A 24,452-nucleotide genomic window follows, 5' to 3' on the forward strand; every position below is an offset into this window, starting at 1 on the left:
GCTCTGACAGCCCAGGCCAAGAAACTCCTCCAACACCCTTATTAGCAGTGTCCAGCTACTGCAGAGAAGAAAAGGCTTTAAATGCATCAATTGTGTGTTTAAAGATGTGCATTGTTTCTCTCCACTGTCCATTGTTGGAGGTATAAAAGATCTGTTGTGACTCAGTGGTGAGTGAAATACATGAACCACACCTCTCCTCATGTATCAGAGGAATCTGACCACAAACAAAACCATGTGCCATTTTAGAACTGTCATGCAGATCTCTCAGTATGGGCAAACTTAAGAGTTGCATAAAGGCACAGTCTGAGCCCCTCTAAGCCAGGTCATTACGTTCTAAATAGAAACATAACCATCTTTAACTGGTGATTGACCCTTTGAATTTGCAGTCCACCAGGCTGTGCTTGGACATTGAGGCTCTGGGGAGAGGTCACAGCAGCTTTCCAGTGCCTGAAGGGGCTTCAGGAAAACCGGGGAGGGATTTTTAGAAGGGCTTGTAGAGAGAGGACAAGGGGGGATGGATGAAAACTGGAAGAGGGGACATTTAGGTGAGACATGAGGAGGGAATTCTGGAGTGTGAGGGTGGTGAGAGCCTGGCCCAGGTTGCCCAGGGAAGCTGTGGCTGCCCCATCCCTGGCAGTGTTGAAGGGCAGGTTGGATGGGGCTTGGAGCAGCCTGGGCTGGTGGGAGGTGTCCCTGCCCACGCAGGGGGCTGGAACCTGATGATCTTTAAGGTTCACTCCAACCCAAAACATTCTTTGATTCTATGACTGTAGGAGCCTCCAACAGTGTGTGCTTCTGCAGATGATGTGTGCTGCAAGCCCTCAGCTCCCTCCAAGAGACAGCTCAGGTCTGAGGGGCCCTGGGAATTGCTTTGCCTGTGCTCAGCTTTCAGCCAGGCTTTTAACATCTTCTCTTCCCTTCTGCTCTTTAACCAGGCGGTGGAGTGCTGGGAAGGAGAGGTGGAGCTGCTGCTGCATTGGCTACAGATGACATCATTATTGATTACTGCTTTTATCCACCTGGCTCAACCCGGAGCCTGAGAATTTCACAAACCAATTAATCCACAGAGAACAGCCCTCCTGGACACAGACACAGGGTGTGTGTGTGTGCACATGTGTGTGTGTTGGGGGAGGCCTGGTACAACGATCATTATTGAGTGTTCCTAATTAAACAAAAATGTTAATCTTGCAGCACAATGTGCAGAATTCCTCTGAGTTTAATTAAAACAACTGCGACTCGAGGCGTGATCAGATTTGAGGATCAGATCAGTGGAGGAAGCATCTCTGAACATCACATATTGCACTGATTCAAGGGCTCAGATTTCCTTCCTGCCAGGAAAGTGAAACTGCCTCCATCCCCAAACAACTGGATTCCCTGTAATAATGCAATTACAACCTCAACTCAATCCCCACAAGACATGAACACACATGCCCTGCCACCCTCCCCATTAATCCCCAAACACCAGCCCAAACCTGTCACCAAATAAATACATAAGGAAAGGTTTGGATTGTGAATTCTCTTTCTAAAAGCAGCCCAGGCAACTGCAAGAACAAAAGAACCAAGATGCAAGCTGAAGATGCTTCAAGAGCACATCTGGGCAGCTGCCTGCTCTTGAAAATCATGCCAGCCTACAAAGGCAAACGTTTTCACATGTTGCACTTGCCATTTTAATAGAGCATCCCAAACACATCGTTCATACCTGCTCTTAGACTGAGTTGTTTAAAGCCCCCCCAGTGAAAAGCTGGTGAATGATCTCAAGGCTACCAAAGTAGGGTGAGAAAGGATGGAGGAGGAGGGATAGACAGAGGCAGGGAGAGAAGGTCAGAGCACTTCACAGAAACACAGAATCCCAGAGTGGTGGGGTTGGAAGGGACCTCTAGAGATCATCTAGTCCAACCTCCTGCTAGAGCAGGATCCCCTGGAGCAGATCCCACAGGAACACGTCCAGGCAGGTTTTTGAATGTCTTCAGGGATTTATAGTTTATAATCACCTATAATAAACCTGACTGGAGGACGAGCTCTGTGCTGAGGGGCACATTTTGAAGCCACCTGGGCACACACACTGACACACACAGAGTGGGACAGGGAAACAGGGGTCACAGCTACAGCAACAGGAGACGCCAGCGCTCGCTGTCTCCTTGTGGCTCTGGAAGGTGGCAGCTCTGTGTTTACATAATTAGCTGTGCTGGAAATGAGGATGATAAAGAAAGATAAAGCTGGTGCTGCTGCTGCTGCTCCTTCTCCCGCAGGGTGTGCACAGTTGTTTAATAATTTAGAGGAGGAGGGTGTGAGCATGTACAGATGCACTATCTATTGAATGCAGAGAGCCACAGTAGGAAGCTGCTGAAGTGAAGAAGAGGAGGAATTTTTCACTCTTCTCTGGGGATCTGTGGCCCAGCACAGACACTGGCTGGCCTCTAAGCAGTCAACTATCCTCACTTCAAGGTGGAAGGATCAAGAACACAGAGATGAAGGAGCTTGAGTGGCACTGGTTTTAAGCAGAATCAGGATCAAAATCCAGCCCTCCTGAAACTTAACCCTGTTCTCATTATGTTTACGAACTCTTCCAGCTGCTCCCTCCCCAGCAGGCCTCCTGGCATCATGAACCTTGTGAAATGACATCGACACATTATTTCTAACAATGTGTATGTATCTGGGTCTTAGTTAACTGTTACTTCACAGCCAAAGACAATTTTAATACATGCCAGAAGTCTCAGTAACATGCTGTGCCTGTTGATTGCATTTATTTTGACCTGAAAGTTTTGCTGTGAAAATAGTAAATATCCTAACAATGTTATTAGAAATGTGCAGGACAGTAAATACACACTTAGATATGTGTGTTGGACCCTGGCACAGTGCAGGTACTACACTGCCTTCCCTACACTAACATAACCCTGTGTAACCTCCTTATAAAGGCATCTGAGTTAAAATCACTCTGACATTATTCATAAGCTATAGAACTAATCTGCTTTCAGTGTGGCCTGATTTTCAGGTCACTACAAGAAAAGCAAAACAAGTTAAGTTTGAGGAAGGACTGCCAGGATTTTTTCAAGTGGCAAGGTAACATTTCAGAGGGGCCAGCTTCTGTCTAAGATGTGCTCCTGTGGGACTCGACGCTTCCTGCTGAGCATCTAGGACTGATTTTTGTTTACCTTCTGCTGATCTAAAGCAAACAATTCCAAAAAAACCCCAACAAAACAGCAGGGATCTTGCTTGAACTTTATACATGCCCACACCAGATGTCCTCTTGGAGTAGGAAACGAGTGAGGAAACTTTCAGGTCAGAATTGTTAGAGAAATGCATGAAGGCTTCAGAAAAAGAAATCAACAGGGAATCACTAGAAAAAGAAGCCCTGAAAGTCTGGCCATGGCAGCCTGAATCACACTCCAGTAGTAGGTACCACAGACCTTACATGTCTAATACCAGTCTTCCTCAATTTTCCAGAGTGCAGCAATCATCAGGAAAAGACAGCATGGCAGGACACAGCACATTTTGCTCCATTACATTCCAACTGGACCAAGTGCTGGTTTTTATGGGACCACGTTGCACTTACTAAGGACCCACAAAGTGTAACCTCCATGGAATTCTCTCCATCAGCCTCAAGAGAGCAAAGAACTAACCCAGCCTGGGCCCTGCCTGAAACCCAGCCTGTCTCCCAGCAGCAGAGGCAACACAGGCAGAAGCTGCAGCTGCTGACAGCACAGGACAACCTTTCCCAGCATGAGCATCTCTCCCAGAAGAAGAAGGGAAGTATAATCTGTACACAGGAAGCAATAATAATAATAAATATGTATATCTTTGCTGGGAGTGTGGAGCTTAGGGAAACTACACCAACTGGGAGCTGGGGTGCTTGTGCTTCCTTTCTATGCCTGGCTTCCTTTCTGCCTAAGTTATAATGAAAAATTACTGCAGCTGGAGTCAACAATAACTGGATAATGCTTCCCAAACCCACTTTCTTGCCTTTTCTTTGGGCTCTGCAGGAATCAGATTTGCAGGCACTATGTCTAGCCAGCTGTGGAAAGAACAGCAAGTCTCCACAGCCCTATCACAACACAGATCCCTTGAGAAGCAGAGCAGGAAGGACAAACAAGCCAGCAGAGATGGTGTTAAGAGACTCTGTGGAAGTTGAATGGTGTCCATCACAAGCTCAGCTTCTCAGAAGCTCCCAAAGGTTTTCTCTTCTGCAGCTTCCTGTTTTCAAGTGAATGCACATGGATTTCTATCAGGGTCTGATCCAGGGGTAGTCATGTGCATAAGTAAAAAAGGGTTTACGCTCAATCTCTTCAGCAGCTGCGTCTCGGAGGGAGGAATGTATTTTTCTCTCTCCTGTTCATGAGACTGTCTCCACTGCTGTTGAGGTCATCCAGTATCTTCATACATGTGCACAGCATAGAGGTGCCCACACGTCTGTCTAGCTGGGATTACAACAGCGCAGCAAACAGGCTGCAGAGTTACTACAAAGCCCACCCTGTGGAGTCTGTGACAGCTGGGGCCCAGGTTCCCACATCCACAGTACACCAAGGTAGCAGCTTCTGCCAGTGACAGCTCACAGCCCTCGCCAAGCTGTGGAGCAGCCCCCACCTTGATGCTAAGCTCTAGTTCTGAGAGAAGAGAGATGGAAAGGAGGAGGAGGTCTTGCAAGGAAAGGCAGAGAAAAGACAAACGGGAGAGTGGGTGAATGCAGAATCAGGAAGGAAAGAGGAAGAAGCCAGCATGCTAACTTTGTCCTTGTGGAAATTAGTGGATTTGTGCTTGGCCCTTTTAACTTTCCCACCACTTAAAAACGTCAATAAAGAGGAGAAAATCTTTGCTGTGTGAAAGCTAGGGAAAGATCAAGCATGGAGCAACTCCAATTGAGCAGGGAAGGGGACAGTATGCCATAAAAACTGCCTCCTTGAAGCTCTTCAAAATCCTTGTGGCCCAGGCCTGCAGCTCACTGCTGCTCCTCCAGGTTTCATGAACTAGGCACCCTTGTTCCCCTTGCCCAGGAGGTTCCCAGAGCTCCCACCCACAGTCCTGTTAGGCAAACAGCACAGGAGCACTGAGGGAAGCAGCACAGCCCAGAACACACAGTAATCATGGTCTGTGGGATCAGCAAAGTGTGTAATTAGTCAGGCAGTGGGGAGATGTAGCTCCTGCTCTGTCATCTGTCTCTCTAGCTGACATGTGTACAATCCCAGCACTGGAAGGAAGAGCTGCAAAAAGACATGTACCAAGACCCTTGGTCCCTAAGGTAGTCACCAAGCTCAGCTCATTATTTTCCATCCACAGCAGCTCTCTTTGGGTGGAGAGTGCCTTAAAAATGCTGTGAGAATCCAGGGGATTTGTGAGGGCAGAAGCTGGAAGACAATCTCCTGTCTTGTCACTGCTCAGAGATAAATTCAAGGGGCAGGAATTTTGAAAACGATTGCAGGGACACTTATCTGTGCCACAGCTCCCAAGGAATAGATGGGAATCGACATGATGAACAAGGCTCCCAGCCCTCTGGGATAACCACAGCTAGATGTACTCTTGTGGGTGAGCACTGTTCCAGTCTCCTGACAGCCCCCCACATACTAACAGAAGGTTAAATGCCACGCCAGGCAAAGGAGCTGCACCAAGATGTAAGTGCACCTACACAAATCTGTCAGGCATGACTGGATCACGGGCCCTCGTGCTCCAAGGCAGCCAGATCCTGAGAACCCTGAGTCTGCCAGGAGGGCAGCAGAAGGAATATTCCCCACTACAAGGGAAGGTCAAGGGCTTTGCCATGTGCCCTTTATGTCTGGTCTTTATTTACTGCTGTACATCAGGGATTTGCACACAAATTTCACCCTGCGCTATCAGGGACGTGCTCACCGTCTGCTCAAACAAAAGGATTTCAGATGCTCTGAAATTGCTGAAGAAAAAGCAACTGGCATCCAGGCAGAGCTACCACTTGGCCTTATGAGCACCACACCCCACCTGGAGCACCTAAAGCTGCTGATAGCTGTATTCCCTGCAGAAATCATGGCTCCTCCTGCAAGTATCCCTATTGAAAAGTCCATAGCTTTTCCACAGCACCTCCTGCTGATGGTGTCATCAACAGCCAACGCTCCCAAGCTAAACTCCTTCCAGGAGCTCTCAGGCAGTTTATCCACCAGATTCCACCTGCACTGCCCTGAGGTTTGACCAGAGAACACCACACACCTTTTGCCCCCAAATGGGTCAGTTTCAGCAAGCAGCCTGGCTTAGTGTTTCACACAGGGATTTTTACAGTTCTCTGGGGTAACACCAGTAAACATCCAGAGGCATCCAGAGCAATAGCATATTGTTCCCTCCCCAACATCAAGTTCAGGGAGCATATTTCAAACAGATGACATGAAGGAGGCATCCATGTAAACATCCTCTATAGCATGGACAAGTGAAAAAAAGAACCATAACAAAATGGAGAGGGGAACTGTTTTCTTGGAGAGCACATGGAGCAAAGGACCTCTAGCAAGAGGGAAGATGCTCAGGAGGGCAAAAAGGTATCTTGCAGATGGGAAGAGGCTGGCATTGCTACCAACTGGTGAAAGCCCCTGCAGATGCATAATCATCTTAACCTCAGCCCATTAAGTGACTCCTCAATGAAGGTTTTCTTGGGTGTCTGGGTGAATGGTGCCACGCTCCTCAGGAGAACAATGGGGAGTTTCTGGTGTTCCTCATAAACCTGGGGAAGGAATTTACATTGGAGGGGAGGGAAGATCACAGGGTGATGGGATAATTCAGGTTGGAAGGAACCTCAGAACATCATCCAGTCATATCTCCCAAATTGGTCCAGTTCTAGCTTTGTTTCTTACATACTGATTTTATGACTCTGTGGTACTAACAGCAAACAGATCTGACAGCTCAGAGCAAACCAAAGCAAGGAAGAACTTGTGCCTTGGCCACGTATTTTGTGACAGCCTTCCCACTCTTCTGAAGGAAGGAAGAAGCTGAAGGGTCCCCTCTCCCCTGTGACACTGACACATGGCAGGCAGACATGCTCTTTACCTCGGAGGACGGTGAGCTTGGCATGGACGGTGACTTCCCCATGAGGGTTTTGAGCAACACACTCATAAATGTTCTCATCCCGGGGAGTCCGGAGGGGCTGGATCCTCAAAACAGCACCTGCACTTTCATCAAATTCAATTGTCTGGGGAAAAAAGGGAAAGAGACAGACCCACATGGTAAGCCTCCTTGGGTTTCAAGTAGAAGGTCCATTCCTGCTTCTAAAGGAGGCATCAGCACATATACAAATTCACACACTCACAAACACACTTCAGCAGCTGCCCCACAATCTCCTACACATAACCCACGTGGTCAGCTTGTCCTCCACCAACCTCAAGGTGGCAGAGAATTGTCACCTGCCAAACCCTGTCTCTGACCACTGACCCACCAAAACATCTCAAACCCCCTGAAAGAACGAGCCACGGCGATGGGGTGTGTGGGGTGGGTGTTCAGAGTGCAACTGTGCTGAAGGAGGAGGAAACAGACCAAATGAAAACAAAATAAAATGAATCCCTGCCTTGTTCCTCCATCTGCATGGGCAGCTGACACCACAAAGCTCCTCTCAGCACACAGCTGCCTGGCAAGGCTGAGTCCCACAGCACATTCCACATGATGACCTCCTAGTCCTTGTTCCCCCACTCTACTTTCTATCTAAACAATACCAGTTGCTTGGGTCTGGCTGCCAGCAACTGCCAGGTTTGCTCCAAGCTACCCCAGGGTTAAAATAATGAGCAATGGATGGGTATGAAAGGTGCATTTACAGAGCTGAAGAAGTACCAGCTTAGTTAAGGTTTCTTAGGGAAGGAAGAAGACCACTTTATATTATATCCCAGGAGGGGAAATAAAGCAACAAACAAAAGAAAAATACTCCAGTATAATAAGTGAGCCAAATCTCTCTTGCTTTGGAACAAGCCCAGCTGTTGACATGGCCAAGAGCTTGCATTTCACTCCCTCTGCTGTTAAAATTCCTCCCCTTCCAAACTTTCCTTTATCATTTGGTCTCAGAATGGCCAAAGAGCCCAGGCTGCTTTGTGTCAGTCTCTCTCTCTTGATACACACACAGACACAGATCTCAAGAACATCTCTTACCTCAAACCTCTGGGAGTTCACTTTCTTCCCTTTCTTGTTCCAGGTGACCCGTGGCTTTGGGTCTCCGGTGGCTTGGCATACGAAGGAGGCCACCCCTCCTGACACACCAATTTGGTCCACAGGTTTTTTAATGAACACAGGGGGACCTGTAAGAAAAAAAAGAAGTATAGTCATTGGCACGAGGAAAGACAAACTCTAGTACACACTGTCTGTAATTAATAGGAGCATTATCACTGCTGTTGTCTAATATCCCAGATGAAATTAAACCTCTTGGCCTTGGGAATGAACAGTCTTTACCTCCATTTTACATAGGAAGAAGCTACAGCACCAAATGATTAAGTGCCTGATACTACAAAGAGTGATGATGCCACAACGTGATGATGCTGCAAAGCCTCTTTTACTTCTGAAAAGTGGACTTTTAAACTGTCTTGCACAGGGGAAATTGCTCTTGCAAAATCTGTCTCCCGATCACCACCAAAAGCTGGCAGAGCTGAAAACAACATCTAGAAACATGGAATTGTGTTCCCCAGATCCTAGCAGATGAATAAATCACAAGGGAATGGGAGATTTACAGGAACATAGCCAAGGCAAGGGTAAAATGTGGGAGGAGGACCATGAAATAAATGGAGTACAGGAGGTCTTGAGGCCGGTGGTGTGAAACAGGCTGATGTCAGCAGCTTTAGGATGTGAAATATCCCTGGCTTGCAGCACACCTCTGGTTTTATCTGCCAGTCTTTCCTGTGGTCCTCACTGGTACATTCATATAGTAACAGGCACAGGCTTTGGAAGAGGCAAGTTGACAGGACACACAGCCCAACAAACTGAAGTCATGATCATGTCAAACAACCCAGTTGTCAAGCCCAGGAGTATGGCAAGCCAAGTCTGCAGTCTGCTCCTGTACTTCCCCCTTCCCATCTTCTTGCCCTTCATATCATGAGACACATGAGAAGACCAAGGAATTCACACTGCTGGAGGCAGAAGCCAGAAGCTCCTCAAACCCCTCTCATAACCAGATGCTCCAAGGTGCAGTGGTGCCTGAACAAACACACTCAGACCCAAGGGCACAACATGTAAGCTCACAGCACCTAACACTCACCCCCTGCCACTGATTTCTATCAACACCTGTCTTCAAGAGCACCTCCTCAAGGAGGGAGTGGATGGTGGGATGGGCTTTCCAAGCAAGGAAGGTGTCAAGGGCCTTCTGGTGAGAGGCAGACGAGGCCAGGAGTGTTTGTGCAGAGCCCGTATTTCCTCTACCCTCAGGGAATCCTCCTTCCGTGCTCTTAACCTGTTTTCCCTGCACAGTTTCCTCTCATCTAGTTAGTTTAAAATTTATTGAAATATTTAAATCACAAGGCCACAGCTGTGTTCAAATAAAATCACTCAGATCATAAAGTTGCCGTCTGTTATTCTTGAAAGGAGCAGACCACATGACTCTGAAATGTGTATATTTATATGTACATACTCAGAGTCTATAAATTAAGATGTAAACAGCCTACCAAAGAGCTTAAGAGGGAAAAGAGTGGTAGCTAGGGAGAAGTCTCTGGGGTTGAAAGACAAAAGGAATCATTCCCCACTTCCCTACCTGGTATGGCCAGCAGTATATAAATAAAAGCCACTGAGCAAGCTCATGTGATGCAATCAAGCATTTGTTTCCACGCTGGAGGTAAATACAATTTGCTGGAGCTGTTTACGTCCCACCAAGTGCTGTGTGTACAAAGCAGCAGATTTATAAATACCCAAATCTATATTTAGAGGTCAGAGTCGTCTTTGCAATGTTACAGCTAAAGGTTATCAAGCAAGTCCCACTGGAGGGACTGGCACTGGGGAATCTGCCACCTGAGAAAGGCAAAACCAAAACTTTGCTTCAGGCTAAAATATAAATGTTCACTCTGCCCACAACCTGACGAGTTTGCAGAAGTCAACTCTGAAGGTGCAGCCAAGAACATTCAGGGCTTTTAAGAACACTCTATTGATGCAAATTCATTTTCTAAAATGAAAGCTCCTAATAATCCTTAATGTCACGTATACATTTAAATGAGTGCAGTGTGATGAGAACAGAGCCAAGGTGAAAAATAAGGGTCTATTTCTGTCCTGAAGAAAGGGATGGTGCTCCACAAAGTGGAGAGTGAACCTGGGAGTCATTGCTCAGCACCCCTTTTTGGGGATTTCTGGGTGGCAATGGGGAAGCAGAGCTGCTCTGTGAACACCCCTGAGCTCACTGCAAAGCTGAACTGCCAACAACAAACTCACTCTTAGTCAGCGAGAGACAAATCTCTCTATCAAACCACCTAGCAGATTTTGCTACTCACTCAGAAAATCGGTGAAAATCAAACCTAAATGGTTGATTTTAAAATTGCCTACGCCTCTGAGCTTCAGACTTTGATTCTTGGCCCCCCCTGCCAAATCCCCCATCGCACTCTCCACCGATGCACCCCCAGTCCCTGCAGCTCTTGTCACTCCAGCCCACGCCAAGCGCAGAACAACCCTCTCCCCTCCAGGGAAGGGAAAGGCAGAGCTATCACAGGCAAGGTGGTGATGAGACAAAGCTGAAACAAATTCCTGCGTGCTGCGTAGGACTGCCACAGCTCTGCCCTGCCAGGTCCAGCTTGCAGTGAAACACGCTGTTAGAATTCAGCCTGCAGCTCTGTAAACCGCTTTGGAAGCCTCCAAAAGCAGGAACAAGGTGCCATGTGGAAAGCAAAACGTTCTCAGCCCACTCAGAGGGGCTTATGTGTTTCCCTTCATTTGCCAAGATTGTAGGACCTCCGTTTTAAATAAATAACAATCAGAGACGGGCTTTTTCCAGATGACATACTTGCAATCCAGGAGATTTTACATCACTTCTTACACCCGTCTTCCCTCGTGGAGAGCTGAGAACAAGACAGTCTTGGGAAGACTGACTTTGAGTTCCACCTAGGTCCAGAGGTCACAAGAGACTTCTTTTTCCCCTTTCTCTGCTTGCAACATAGCAGAACCCGTTTTTTTGCAGTATCAAAGCAGGAATGGAAAAACCTGGAGCTTAAAAGAATTTTCCTACTATGAGAGGCTTCCTGCTGGGTCTGTGTCTCTGGAGAGGAGGTTGAAAGGACTGGATGGCTGCTGCGTACCTGTGATTCTTCTCTACAGCTTAATGGAAAGCCATCAAGCCAAGCTGAACCCTTCACTCCTGCCCACCACCCACGCACTTCCCAAAAGCAGCAGCCGGGGCAAGGGACACGCTGGCCAGTTGCCACAGACTGTAAGGAAGAGACACATATTCACTGTCCATCCTCACTCTGTAATTGCATCCGCAAAGCCGGTCAGCACACACGCTGGCTGCCTTCTGACCTGCCCTCTGCCTCCCCCAGGGCTGGCAAGGGCAGCTGATGGCACCAGGCGCTCACCCTCCCGGTCAGCCCTGTGCACACAACCTCCAGTTGGCTTCTTTTCCCTAAGCAGAGGCCTGGAGAAACACAGGCATCTGTTCTGAAGGGATGTGACGCACATCTACTGCTGGGCTTCTGTGAATTCTAACGCAGACTTTGAGAAAAGATGACGAGGTGAGAAGGGTGGGTCTCCTACTCATCCTAGAGAGACACACACCAGAGGAGCATGGTATGACATCAGCCCACGTACAAGGTTCTGCACACCAAGGCAGCTTTCCTCACAGAGAGGAAAATGCTGCTGCTTCACCTGCCCCTTTCCTTCCTTTGTTCTTTCATGTGACACCAAAGCAGGAAAAGTTTTTCAAATGCAGTCATGTTAAAAAACCCCACAAACTAACATCTCCCTGCTAATGATACACAGATGACAAAACAGTCTGAGAAGCTTTACAGCAAGGAAGCTTGAAAGATGTGAGTGGGGAAAAGGAGAGGACATCTCACCCTTTAAACCCAAATGTCCCTCAGGAACTGCTGCCATGGTGAATAGCAGATGATAGACGAGGAGTGAGGGAGACAGGCCAGCCACCATATGCCTGTCTGAAATATCAAAAGCCAAAGCCAGAGAAAGGGATGGAGAACTCAGAGGTGGTTTGAGGGATGGCAGAGAGGAGGGAGCACAAATGGGCTTTAACATATCTGAGCTGACAGCTGAAGGGGAGCAGGGTGCAGGGATGGGGAGAAGAAGAAAAGCACAGTTACGAACCTGCACCACGGATCCTTTTCCTTTGCCTCCTGCAGCACTGCAGGTGGGTTTATGGATTGACAAGTAGGTCGGGGGTGCTTTTAGCCTTGCAGAGCACACGGAGCGGGAGCAGCTTTCTCTGCTCAACCTCACCATGCTCCAGCCACAAACTGGGACAGACAGCCTGAAAAGCTGAGGGGGAAACTCGCACCAGCTCAGCAAAGGCAGTGGAGTAAGCTCTGGTGGTGCAGAGGGCTATGTAAAACCAGCATGGCACCCCTGAACGGGGTGAAGGAGAGAGCCAGGTCCTTGTGAGGAAATACCTCCCTGGGCCTTTCTGAGACAAAACTGATTCTTGAAGCATTTTGTTTCAGCCTGCCAGATCAATTACCCGACATCCTCCCAGTTGCCCACAGCCAAAACGCCTCAGGAATATGGGGCAATCTGGGAAATGGATGGGGTTGGCTAACAAGAGCAGAATGAAGACAGTCCCCTGCCAAGAGCACAGGAACATGGCCAGAACCTGTCCCACACCATGAAGCTCTTGGGGTGAAACCCTCCACCCTGACAGGCACAGCCCCGGCCTCTCCGCCGTGGGGAAAGAGAAGACCACACACACTTTGCCAACGAAATGCCTGATGCCCCCAGTTGTGGCCTAAATTGCTCGTCCCTCCTGAGCTCTGGGCTGCCAGCTCTGAGGCAGAAAGCTGCTCCCACAGGGACTCAGACATATCTGCCATCGTCCCCTTCCAAGGTGCCACCGCCACAGAAACGGGCCTGACTCACCCCACGGGCACCAAGGAACAGCCCAGAGGATGGTTCCTGACCACAGTCCTGTGATATCTGCCCCAGCTTTGGGAGGGAAGGGGCAGAGCAGCTGTGAGCTGCCCCCCTGCCCCACAGGCTGTCCCTGAGGGGGCTGCAGAGGCACCTCCACACCTCTGCTTCCTCCTCACCCCCCCCAGCTCCCTCCCCTCATCTCCAGCCCCGCAGCGCGGACCTGGTGCTGATTTCAGGCTGCAAAATTCACCTCAGTGCTTAATAGCCCCGTTTCTGCAGCCCCCTCCTGCCACCCCCAGGAAAGCACCGCAACAATAGGCCACAAATAAAGACAAACTACTTATTCTTTCATCTGGCTGCAGCACAGAGAGCAGCGTGAGTCTGGCTGAAAGGGCCTTTCGCCCACAGTGCCAGCAATCCACAGAGACAAAAGAAAAGCAGCTATAAAAATGCATATTTTAAAAGGTTTTGCTTCCATTTTTGGTGTCCCTGGTTCTTACCACCAGTGCTCTGGTGGAGGCCCATGTGCCAGTCCCACTTGACCCGCAGTGCCAGCACACCAAGTGCCAGGTTTCCCCTCCTCCTTTGCTGATGAATAAACACTCATTATCCTCACCCTGGGGAAGGAAGGGGGCCCTGTGCTGTACCCAAAACCTGCCACAGAAACTAAAGCAAAAGCAAGACCTCAGCAGCCAGGCCATTTTCTTGCTGGCTTATCACAGCCTTCCTGAATGTGCAGGGCAGATGTCCTTCTGCCCACCATTCCCCATCGGCCTTCAACAAATGGCCCCATGGTGCTGGGCACATTTCCCCTCAGAGCTGCCCACCCTGACAGCATGCCCACGCTACAAGAGAGATTCAGGGCACGTTACTCAAATTACAACCTTTATCTTAGTTCAAAAATACCAAATAGATCAAAAATCACCCTTTTTTGTGCATATATTTATATATATACACACACACACACTTACAGACATCTCTAACTTTCAAGAACGACGTTAAAAGGTGAGGCCATTAAGCCATTTATGGTCAGTGCTGTTTTGCTCTGAGCATCAGCACACCCCAATCTGCTCTTCCAGGCTCCAGATGATTCCCAGAATCGCGATCCAGATCTCTGGCTCTGACGCAAATTCAGCTGACCTTGGGCACTCACCCTCCCCACACCTCAGTCTGCCACACGGAGCACGGAGGTGACAACCCTCATTTCTCACACCTGCCTGCCTGTCTTCGTCTAGACACTACAAGCAATTTGGAGTAAAGGATGGTCTCAGAACAGATCTGTTCAGCACTCAACACCCTAGGTGGTATTGCACACGACTGCAGCCTTTAAATACTGTAACACAAACAAAACCAAGTAACCATGAAAAATCGCTAGAGACAGAGCTCAGAGACCTTCCACATGTACTTCTTGGTGGGAGAAGATAAAAAGCAAAAGCCAGGCAAAAGCTTTGCCATCTCCCAACACCAGATCATGTAGGCTTGGACAGGGACACCTCTCTTCATTACTTCTCAACTCTTGCTAACTTCAAGAGCAACCAGGAAGGAATCTGATGGCATTCTCAGTGGCATGCAAAGGGTTAACTCCCCCCTCTTCTCTTCTCCCTTCCCTTTGGTTTTTGGGCTGAAACTTTCTGCTGATCTAGTGAAACTCCATCTCCACTTTTCCACAACTGCTGACAGGCTCACAACTGGAGAAGGAGAACAAGACGCTCCCACAACTACAGCCCCGGGGGGTAGCGCTTTCATCTCCCCTCCTAAAAACCTCTCCAGGATGGTGAGATCCAGGTCCAGCCATGCCCTGAGTGTTTCTTTGCTGGTTTAGGAAATGTGGTTGACACACGTGTGCTGCCTGCATGCAGCAGATGCATGCTCTGCAGCTGAGGGATTGGGATTGGAGTGCTGAGCAGCTGGGGACAGCCTGGGAGGCATGGCCAGAGAAGCAGAGCAACAGCTTTGTCACACCAATGAACAGGGGACCTAAAAAGGGGAGCAGAAAGGATGGGAAAATCAGCAGGGATAGGGAGAGATTAACAGGGAAAACAGAAGAGAACTGGAGCAAGATGGAAGTGGAGGGAGGTGTTCAGAGCCAGAGCAAGGAAGTGGAGATTAGATAGAGGAGACAAACCACGGAGTAGATGAAAACAGGAGAGAGCAGCCAAATTTGAGACAGATGGAGAGTGGGGAGTAAGGATGTTTGGAATGGGTACGTGTTTCAAAGCAGCGGCATTAGGGTGCGGGGGAGCTTGCAAGAGGGGAAGAGGCAAGAAAGATGGCTCCGTGATTTCCATTTCCCTTCATTAGAGATCTGCAAACTGGGTGCAGGCCTGATGCAGGCTGTGGGGAGGGTCTCTGTGGAGACACTCAACTCTTGCTGAGTCTCTGCAGAGACTCTAGCCCCCTTGAAATCCAGGGTTTTACTGACAGATTTTGCCCTTTTTTTTTTGCAAGGGCCATTTCTCAGTGCCTCGCAAATAAAATTAAAATGAGGGTTTTCTGACAGAACAAACAAACAGGGAGTGAATTATATTCCATTTGCCCATCAATAACTTCTCCCCAACCCAGTCGTCTTATCATCGTAAAAAGTCCATTAAGCAGTAATTGGGGAGGCAGCAGAATGCAGGGCTGGTCCATGGACCAGAAGCACGCTCGCTCCCCAACTGGCCTTTTCTGGGAAGGCAGACAGGATAATTATAGGCTTCAGACAGAGACTTCCTCTTACTGTCAGCAGCTCTTGGCTCCCTTCAGGGAGATGGGACTGGCAAGGTTGGGGAAAGGAGGGTAAAAAAAGATCGAGGACATTTTTTTTAGAAGTGTGATACTTGCACCTTGCTATTCCCCTGCTGCTGATCCACCAAAGCCCTTCCCTGACTCAGACAAGCCGGGCTACCCACAGGTGAATGGAGGCTTTTCCCCTGTTGGACACCAGGCAATGCCACCTGAAAGATTACCCCGTGTCCCTTCTCGCAAGCTCCCAGAGAAGGAAGGACAGCAGGGAAGGATGCAGCCCAGCATGGGATTTAAAAGAAGCAGAAAATAATGGGTGAGAAAGCTCAAGAACTCATTTCATGCACCTTTACTAGACTGGCTGTCCAACAACCCCAACACCTGCTCCTCTCTGATGCCTGCCTGTGCTGCCAGCTCGCCCCTGTCCCCTCAGCCAGGATGAGGCAGCCAACCCCTCAGAGCCAGCTCCATGGCAAGCTGTTCTTGCCATGAGGCTTGTAATTTTGGGGACCTGGCACATCCATCCAGTCTCCAGGCTCCTATCTGCAACACACTCAGATACAGACCCTTTGGAAGAGGAGGCAGGAGCCTGCAGCAGTGGAGGCAGGTTGAGTCTGAGGCTACCAAAGAACTGCTCCTAGTTCTGACACCCAAGGCGAGAAAAAACACGTTCTCCTGCCTGCTGGAGGAGAAGCATAATCCTTCCTTCTGGTCTATTTAAACCACAAGTTTAAATAGTTAAGTTTTCAGGGATGGGACCATGCCTTATCACAGGGGAACAGCAGCTAGTATGAAGTTATCCAGTTTTGGCAGGACTTCTCCAGGCTACAGTTGTACATCTGGATGCACGAAAAGGATCCACCTCTCTCTATAGCACAAAAGGTGCCTGTCACTGCCACAGACCAGTCCCAGCCCCAGTGGCTGGGACCCTGATACAGCCAAGGAAAACATTCTTCCAACTGTGAGCTATGGAAATGTCTAGGGCACACTGTAATGATACACACATCCAGGATGCAACCTGCTCCACACGACAGGGCAGAGCTGTCCCTGCTCTGCAGGGAGAGGGGTGGTGTTCTGGTCCTTCTCCCCTCTCTCCCTAACACAGGAGAACTGGTATCTGGCACTTCATACCACGCAGCCTGCACAGACCAGAGCCTACCCATCCTGTGGGAGCTCTGGTATGGTGGAAGCCCAGAGCACCATGTGGGCTTCAGTTTGATGAATGAGCAACAGGGGATTAGCCTTGGGGTGAAGGAATCTGTATTTTGGCAGTAAAGGACAGCAAATGTGGCAGGCAGCTGGGGCCCAGCATCAGAGCAGGACTCTGCACATAAGGCAAGGAAGGATGGAGAAGAGGCAGTATTTAGCAGCATATGGAATATGCACATGAGAAAATGTGATCTAGAAGATATAAGACTAAATTTGCTTTTCAACACGTTCTGTGGCCCCACTCTCCTCATGCCTCAGTTTCCCCACCTCTCTCCTCCTACCAATTCAGATGCAAAGTGCTTCAGGAGGACAAACCACTTCACCCTCAGTTTACTGGATGCACCCAGGACAGAACAGTTCCACCCTCACCCTCTGGTACAAATCACACTGTGGGGCACAGCAACAAGTAGGTGGGAAGGCCAGATGGCCAGGATTCATCTTCTGGCACTACAACACAGTGCCAGGAAAAAAGTTCCTCCTTGTGCCCAGCAAGAGCCAAAGCAGACAAAATCAACCACTGAAGGGACAGCAAGCACAAGAGCACACGCAGCCTCAGCAATGTGGCAGGGGAGGACCCTGGGGGTACACAAGTGTTTTCAATCAACTGTAACAACATCTCACTCCATATTTGTCCACAACTCCTATAACAAGGCATAATAACCCAGAGCAGAGCAAGAAACCTAAGGAGCTATCCTGGCAGCTTAATGAGGGCCCCTTGTCCATCACTGTCAAGACAGCAATCCCAGATTGTTTGCAATCAGACCTTAAGGCAGGGAGCTCTCCCTTCCCTTGCCATGTTGCTAGGACAGCTTCTACTCCAGCCATGTCACTGACATTGGCATCCTCGAGGAGCTCGATTCAGCCCCTACCTAGAAAATCTTGGCTCTACTCAACTTCCTTTGCTCTGCCTGAATCACTAAGGAATCAGAGCCTATGGGGGATACCAGAGCAGGAAAAACACCTCCAATGGGACAAGGCTGAAAGAAGAAAAAGCTTAATGAGCAAGGATCCCAACTCCTGGGGGGCCATGCCATCTTAATATAGCCCAGCAGAGGTCCCGAGCCACTCAAAAGCGGCAGCAGAGTCAGCAGCAACAGGGAAAACAAACTGCTACAAGCTTCTGCACCTCATGGTCTTTCCAAGAAGGCACGGTGCTGGAGGCCCCAAGGATGTCATCAGGGAGATCAATTCTGATCCTTGGTTTAATGACATGACAAAGAGTTTTGCAAAACTGTAAACACACAGTGAGGTCTCCTGCCTCGCACCGCCAGCTCAGGAGGGGCTGCAGCACTAAACAGGAATGATCCCAGTCAGGATTTGCTAATACATGGAGGGATCATGTGGAATGAAAGGCACACCAGGTACATAAAGTATCTTCTGATAAAATCCTGCTATTTCACTCCTGTAAATAAAAGCTGTATTACTTCCACTTACAAGCTGTTGTCTGCTTCTTTCCTTCAGGCAAGAGAGGAAGTCTCCTGCTCTACAGGGAAAGGTACAATCTTGGGTATTTTCAAAAGCTTGTTACATCATCCCTATCTGACCTCGGGTAGAAGACTTCAACCCATATGTTCTACGGAACAGAAGGACATTCTGGGCATACAAACCTGAAACATCTTGTCCTGGGTCTCTAACAACATACTGTGAGCTTGTAGTGCTCATCAGTATTGGGACTGGGATGTCAAGGGAGCTCAAGATGGGAGATCTTGAAAACAAGAAACCAAACCCCCATAAAACCATGACTAATGGCTGAATCCAGCCTTTAACAATCATGAACTTTGACTCCTACCACACGAGTCATGACAATTTCTGTCTCTGAAGCACAACACTCATGATTCAGATTTGCAGCAGGCACATCCACATAAAATAAGGAAAAAATGGAGAATCCAACAGTGCTGAGAACTGGCAGAGTGGGAACCAAACAACTGCAGTGTTGGGACAACTCAAGATTCAGTGAGGCAGAAGAACAGCGAAACACCATGAGCAGGAGAGAAATGGAAACACCGAAAAGGAGCAGCAAGGACCTCATAAATTCTTCTATCAGACTCTGATGGGGGAAGATGAGGCTTTTTTTTAGGTTTCTGCTGAGAGATGTAAGGGATGGTTCTTAGCAGAAGGCTGTACTGCAGCCTCTCCAGGCAGCAGGGCAGAAGATGCTCTCCCCTCTCAGGTGAAGGCAGCCCCTCAAGTGGCAGCTACTGGGATTAACAATTAGCAGATCTTAGAAGGAAAGGGGAGTACCACAGCATTCATCAAGAACATAAACAACCCACACATAAAGTCCTCAAAACCAAACCCCTCCAACCCACACAGACAGACAAAGGAAAACCAGAGCTGAAGGATCTTCCTGGCTTGCTGGGTGATCACATGAGAGCCAATCTCAAGGTGATCTTTAACAGCTGAACTAAAAAAAACCCTACACCATCTTTTTAGAAATTCATTCAAACAAATCAAAGTCCAGGCTACAGATTTGTAAGTGCTGGCACTCTCAACAGCACGCTCAGACTAATTTATGAATAAACACATGATTTCTAACAGAGGTGAGGGAGGAAGAAGACACAGCCAAATTAATTTGACTTTATTAATTTAAAAAAACCACCAAGTTTCATCACCCCACCACTCTTTAGAGGTTGTGTGTGGGGGGGAAGTTATGCTCATTAATTATGCAGAAAATGCAAAACTATCATCCTCTGAATGAGTTTAAAATCAGGAGAAATCCTTTCAGAATGGGGAGAAATTACTCCCCAAGGCAGCTGAAATTTCTCTTGCAACTTCAAAGAACAATAAATTATTCAAACTGCTCGAGCCACTCCGCATGCTCCCTCACTCTCTCCCCTTCTCAATTTTATGCCTCTGAGTCAATTAAAGGTTTGGAGGACTCGGAGAAACTTTGTAGAATGCTAAACCAGTTGCAGCTCCTTCTATTTCCTCCCTCCCCCCTTTTTTTAAAGCTTTGCTTTTCCTCTTGGTCTCCAAAGGAAACAGAAACGATCCTGTGCATTACAGATGAAATGAGCAGCTCTGGTTTAACCAACCTCGTATGAAGGAGCAATGTTTCATGTCTGCAACAAGCAAGATGGGACGTGCTAAAAATTCTCTAAGCAACGGTCCTGTGAAAACAGGTCAATCCGCTCTCCTCCATGTCAACTGTTCAAATCATTCACTGCAATATCCCCTTTCAAAGTCCTAGCAGTAGACATCCAAAATATATTTATAATGCTCTCTCCTGGCAACCTTCAGGTCCAGGTTAGCTGTGATCTCTCCCACAGTCACGCTGTTATCTGCTGTGCCCTTGGACGGAGCAGGCGGCTCCTCTGCCAAACCGTAACATGACTATTTAGTGTTTGCAGTAGGAGAACCCCAAACCAAGGCTGTGACTAATTACACCAGACACCAACGTGGCAAGAGAAGTCCTAGCTCAAAAACACAAATCTAGACAAGCCAAAGGAGGGTTGAGAAGGTGCAGTGGCAGAGTGAGGACACTCCTGACTCCGGATCCAGTACCCGTGCGATGTTTTGCTCCACCACATGCAGCAGATGGTGTGAAACGTGACTGTTTTCATGAACTTTAAAAATCTCCCAAAATTAAAGGCAGCTGCAGTGGAAGGAAGATCACAGCTTTCTAAGGTGGGAACTGGGACCAATTATGTTGCAAGAGAACATCCTTGACTGGAGGGGAAGAGTGGCACGGAGTAAATAAAACTGTTCTTTGGAGACTGTGTCTCCCAGGCCAGCTCGAGCCCAGATTCCATCCCACGCACACTGAAGAACCACATTCCTCTGGTCGGGTGTCCTTGAAAACTACTCTGCTTTGCCTTCTAAGAATAATGCTGGGCTTGCCAGGCCACAGGAAGGGTGGAAATACCCTCACAGACTCCCTTCAGTGACCTGGGAGATGCATATCTAGTTGGCCTTGAAACGACACAACCACACAGACCTTGCCAGACAGATGAAAAGCTGATGTGACCCATGGTCTTGGGGAGACACCAGAAAGATGCTGTCCTTCCTGGCAGCACGTGCAAGAACTGTCTGGTTGAAAAGCACACACATCCAAAGGGAAAGTCACAAAGAAATAAGTATTTGCTTCCCGGTAAAAATCCTAATTTTGGCATCCAGGAATGGTGAAGACACATTGTCTCTATCACAACCAGTATGTAGATGACATTTTCACACAAGCCCCCTGTTTACACAACAAACAGATGCTCTTTTCCCCTAACTTAGCCACCTAATGAAGCTGAGCAGCAAGAACCTCTGGATGGGAAAAGGGGACACCCATGACTGGGTCTCAAGCACCCGTGGCTGCTGCTGTCCCCAGGTGCTCCTCAGCAGAGATTAATCTAATCAGCATCCACTGTGTGGGGCACAGCTGAGACCTGGAAGGTGACAGCCCTCCCAGCCCCCAAGGAAGCTCTTTCAAAAGATGATTTATATCTCCTCCTGGTCCTGTAGAAGACACAAACTTTCCAATTTTAATTCTCTTAAATAAAAAGACGGGGCTGGGGGGGGGGGGGGGGAAGAAAAAAGAAAAAAGAGAGAGATCCATCACTCGATCCAGGCAGGCAATGTTTAATTTAATCAGGTACTTAAACAAGGTGACACAGAAGCTTCATTCTGTGTCCTTGAGTGGGACAACACCTAGCCCAGAACCCTCAGCAACCACAGGCTGGATCACAGCTGCCAGATGGAGAAGGCGACAAAGGAAAGGGCAACTGAGAAACAAGGACAGCAAAGTGTCTCCTTGCTTACAAAGGCAACTGGTGCACAGGGAACACAGGCAGCAAGTGGCTCCTGGGGAGGGAAGCAGGGATCTCTGCCTTCTGGCTGGATGTAATTCAGATGCTGCCTCCTCTTGCACACTGTCAGACTCTACTCACTGAAGGAACAATGTGCAACACCAAGTAGAAACTCCACCACCTACCAACAGACCACGCAACCTCCTGTATGTCTCCACCTTAACTTCTCCTACGCCTCCTGCCCACACCCACCAAGGGGAAAAAGCCTTTCTGCAGCAACCCCCCAGCTCCTGCCACGTACCTGCTCGTGGGGCAATTCAGCACCTTCCTTCTCTCAGGACAACGTGGTTGCAATTGTCACAAATCAGTCTCAAACATTCACAAATGGAGCAGCTTTCTCCCACAGCGAAGAAAGATTCAATTCCCACTGATGTCGTCTTAACATGTCCATCAACTCTTAAGATGGAGCCTCCTTGATTTTTACACCATCTTATCTGACAACTGCTGTCTTGGCCAACAACAGATCAAAGCTAGGACCTCCAGAGCTGAAAGCTGTGAGCCCTGTCACAGAGGCTAATCCTCTGTGAATAAGAGCACAGGAAGGACCAGGCAGAGGAGAGGAGTCACATGCACCTGTAAGTTGCCGTGATCTGAAGTTCAACACGAGAAGCCACGCAGCCAGCTTCTACATAGAGTGGAATCATAAAGTAGAATCATTTCCATTGGAAAAAACCTCTAAGATCATTAATTCCAACTGTTATCCCAGCAAGTCCACCACTAAACCACGTCCCTCTCGTGCCACACACGCTCCAAACGCCATTTTCATCGCACCGGCTCCTGAAACGCAGCACAGCTTCGCCAGCAGGAACAGGGACCTACATCAGCTCCTCTCCCAACCCACCACAGATGTTTTCCATCCTCTCCACAAGCCCCACACTTGTGGTGCAACCCTGCCAGCCTCCACGGATGCACTGCAGCTCGTGGAGCTGCCAGAGCCCCCCACACACGTGAGCCCGGCATGAATTACTGTGCTCTGCAAATTAACGATGGAGCAAGGGCAATTAAAAGGGAAGAAAGCTGGGGTAATGCATCATAAAAGGGGCTTTATTCCTTTATTTTGTCAATTGCAATTTAGATTTAATTATTTATGGTAATACTTCAGAGCGTGCTAGGAAGACTTCTATAATGTGATTTATAAAAGGAAGGAAATCTAAGTAGTAAGTAATGTTCACTGCTGCATCTGCTATTAAATCTTTGCAGGGGCGGAGAGAGCCACACACCAGCCTTCTGTATATGCAAAGTACCAATTAGCAAAGCACTATTGTAAAATGCAAAGGTTTAATCAATGGGAAAAATCCACTTGCAAACAGCCAACATGCTGGCTTCAGTTATAAACATTACCACATTTCTATACCCTAAGCGCCTTTTTATCTGCAACTGAGGAGCACTTCACGTGGGCTGGCTGCTCCTTTGGGTAGCACAGGAGGGCAGCAGTACCTGTCCACTGCCTGAGCTCTGGTCAAACACAGCAGCACGGGCAGGAGAACATCCAAGATGAAGCTGATTTTGCACAAGCACAAAACGAGATGTTTTAAGGTCCTCGCTGCAGAGATTTTATGACTCGGGCTGGGTGCGTGACCAGGAAACAGCAAGGCTTGGTTCTGTGCCCAGGTATGTCAGCAGTTTGGGAAACTATTCCCCTCCCTGGACCCATATCCAGAGCTCATCTATGCTGCCTGGTTTTCTCTCTGCTCCCAAGGGCACCAGACCTGCCTCTCTGGCTGTGCTGCACCTCAGGGGGCAGCTCCTGGGGAAGGCCTCCCCCAGCTCACTGCAGTGATGCCCATTAATGTTACTCAAACCTGCTGAACCCTTCACAAAATGATTCTACATTCCATTGAGTGAGAGATCACCGAAAACCCTCATGGAGTTGGCAACTGTCAGATCTGTGGCTGCCCTTGACCATCCAGAAGGAACAAAACAAGTGTCCATACACCAGTGAAGAAAAAGAGAAGAAACAGGTCTGGTTTTTACTTTTCAATTACTATCCTCTTCAGCTTCACAAGGAAGAACAGCAGGCAGAAACAGTGTGGTGCTTTGGTTTTTTAATTTAAATAGCAGTTTCCTTTAAATAGAATGTTCCTGCTATAGAAAGATTTAAATCACTGACAGAGATCAATTAGTCTAGGAAACAAGGGAAGTATTTTAATGGCCCTTTGATTGCAGAGGCCACAGCTCCTCCAGCTCTGCACTGGAGGAGGAGTTCCAGCTCCCAGCCCCGAGCTCTGCTCAAGGGCAGCCGTTCCCCTGCCAAGCCAGGAAGGTGGCTGGTGCCCTCCAAACGTCCTGGGGGTTTCCTACCTGTGATGAGGGCTTCCCACCACGGCGGGGACACCAGGCTGGCACTGCCCAGCTCTGCAGCCCTGGGGGCTGCAAGGCCTTGGCAGCCCCTCTGGTGAATTAGGGCAGGAAATGGGGTCAGCGCCGTGGCAAGCACCAGCCAAATGGAAGCTGGCCAAGGGATTACGAGAGGCTGTGTGAGAGAGCCCTGGGCCATCTGATGGGAGAGGACATTGTCAGAACAGAGGGACAGCTCTTCACACAAGTCTCTGCATTTGGGATAGAAAAAACTGTTTGCATGTCTCTGCAGCCCAGCTCAGGTGGTACCAACCAGGCATCTCCAGACAGAATTCCAGCCCCTCCAAACTAAGGAGCTCTCAACTCATCATCACCAAGCAGAGAATGACTCAAACTCCATGAGGGGGAGCACCCCCAAGGGTAGACAGGTCAGAGAGGTGCTGACATGCTCTGAAGGTTGGG

The 24,452-nt window shown here is 48.6% G+C and overlaps 1 protein-coding gene across 13 annotated transcripts in view; it reads right to left on the bottom strand.

The window, feature by feature from the left end:
• The window catches only part of PTPRS (protein tyrosine phosphatase receptor type S), a 162,365-nt gene that overhangs the window by 73,712 nt on the left and 64,201 nt on the right, over positions 1-24,452 (bottom strand). For all 13 annotated transcript variants that reach the window (XM_051639352.1, XM_051639366.1, XM_051639354.1 and 10 more), the window contains 2 exons: positions 8,080-8,225; positions 6,994-7,135 (listed from right to left, as the gene is read on the bottom strand). In XM_051639352.1, coding sequence (XP_051495312.1) covers positions 6,994-7,135; positions 8,080-8,225 — 288 coding nt within the window. The remainder of the gene's footprint in view (positions 1-6,993; positions 7,136-8,079; positions 8,226-24,452) is intronic.

The sequence above is a fragment of the Apus apus genome, chromosome 24 (assembly GCF_020740795.1).
Source record: "Apus apus isolate bApuApu2 chromosome 24, bApuApu2.pri.cur, whole genome shotgun sequence".
NCBI lineage: Eukaryota > Metazoa > Chordata > Aves > Apodiformes > Apodidae > Apus > Apus apus.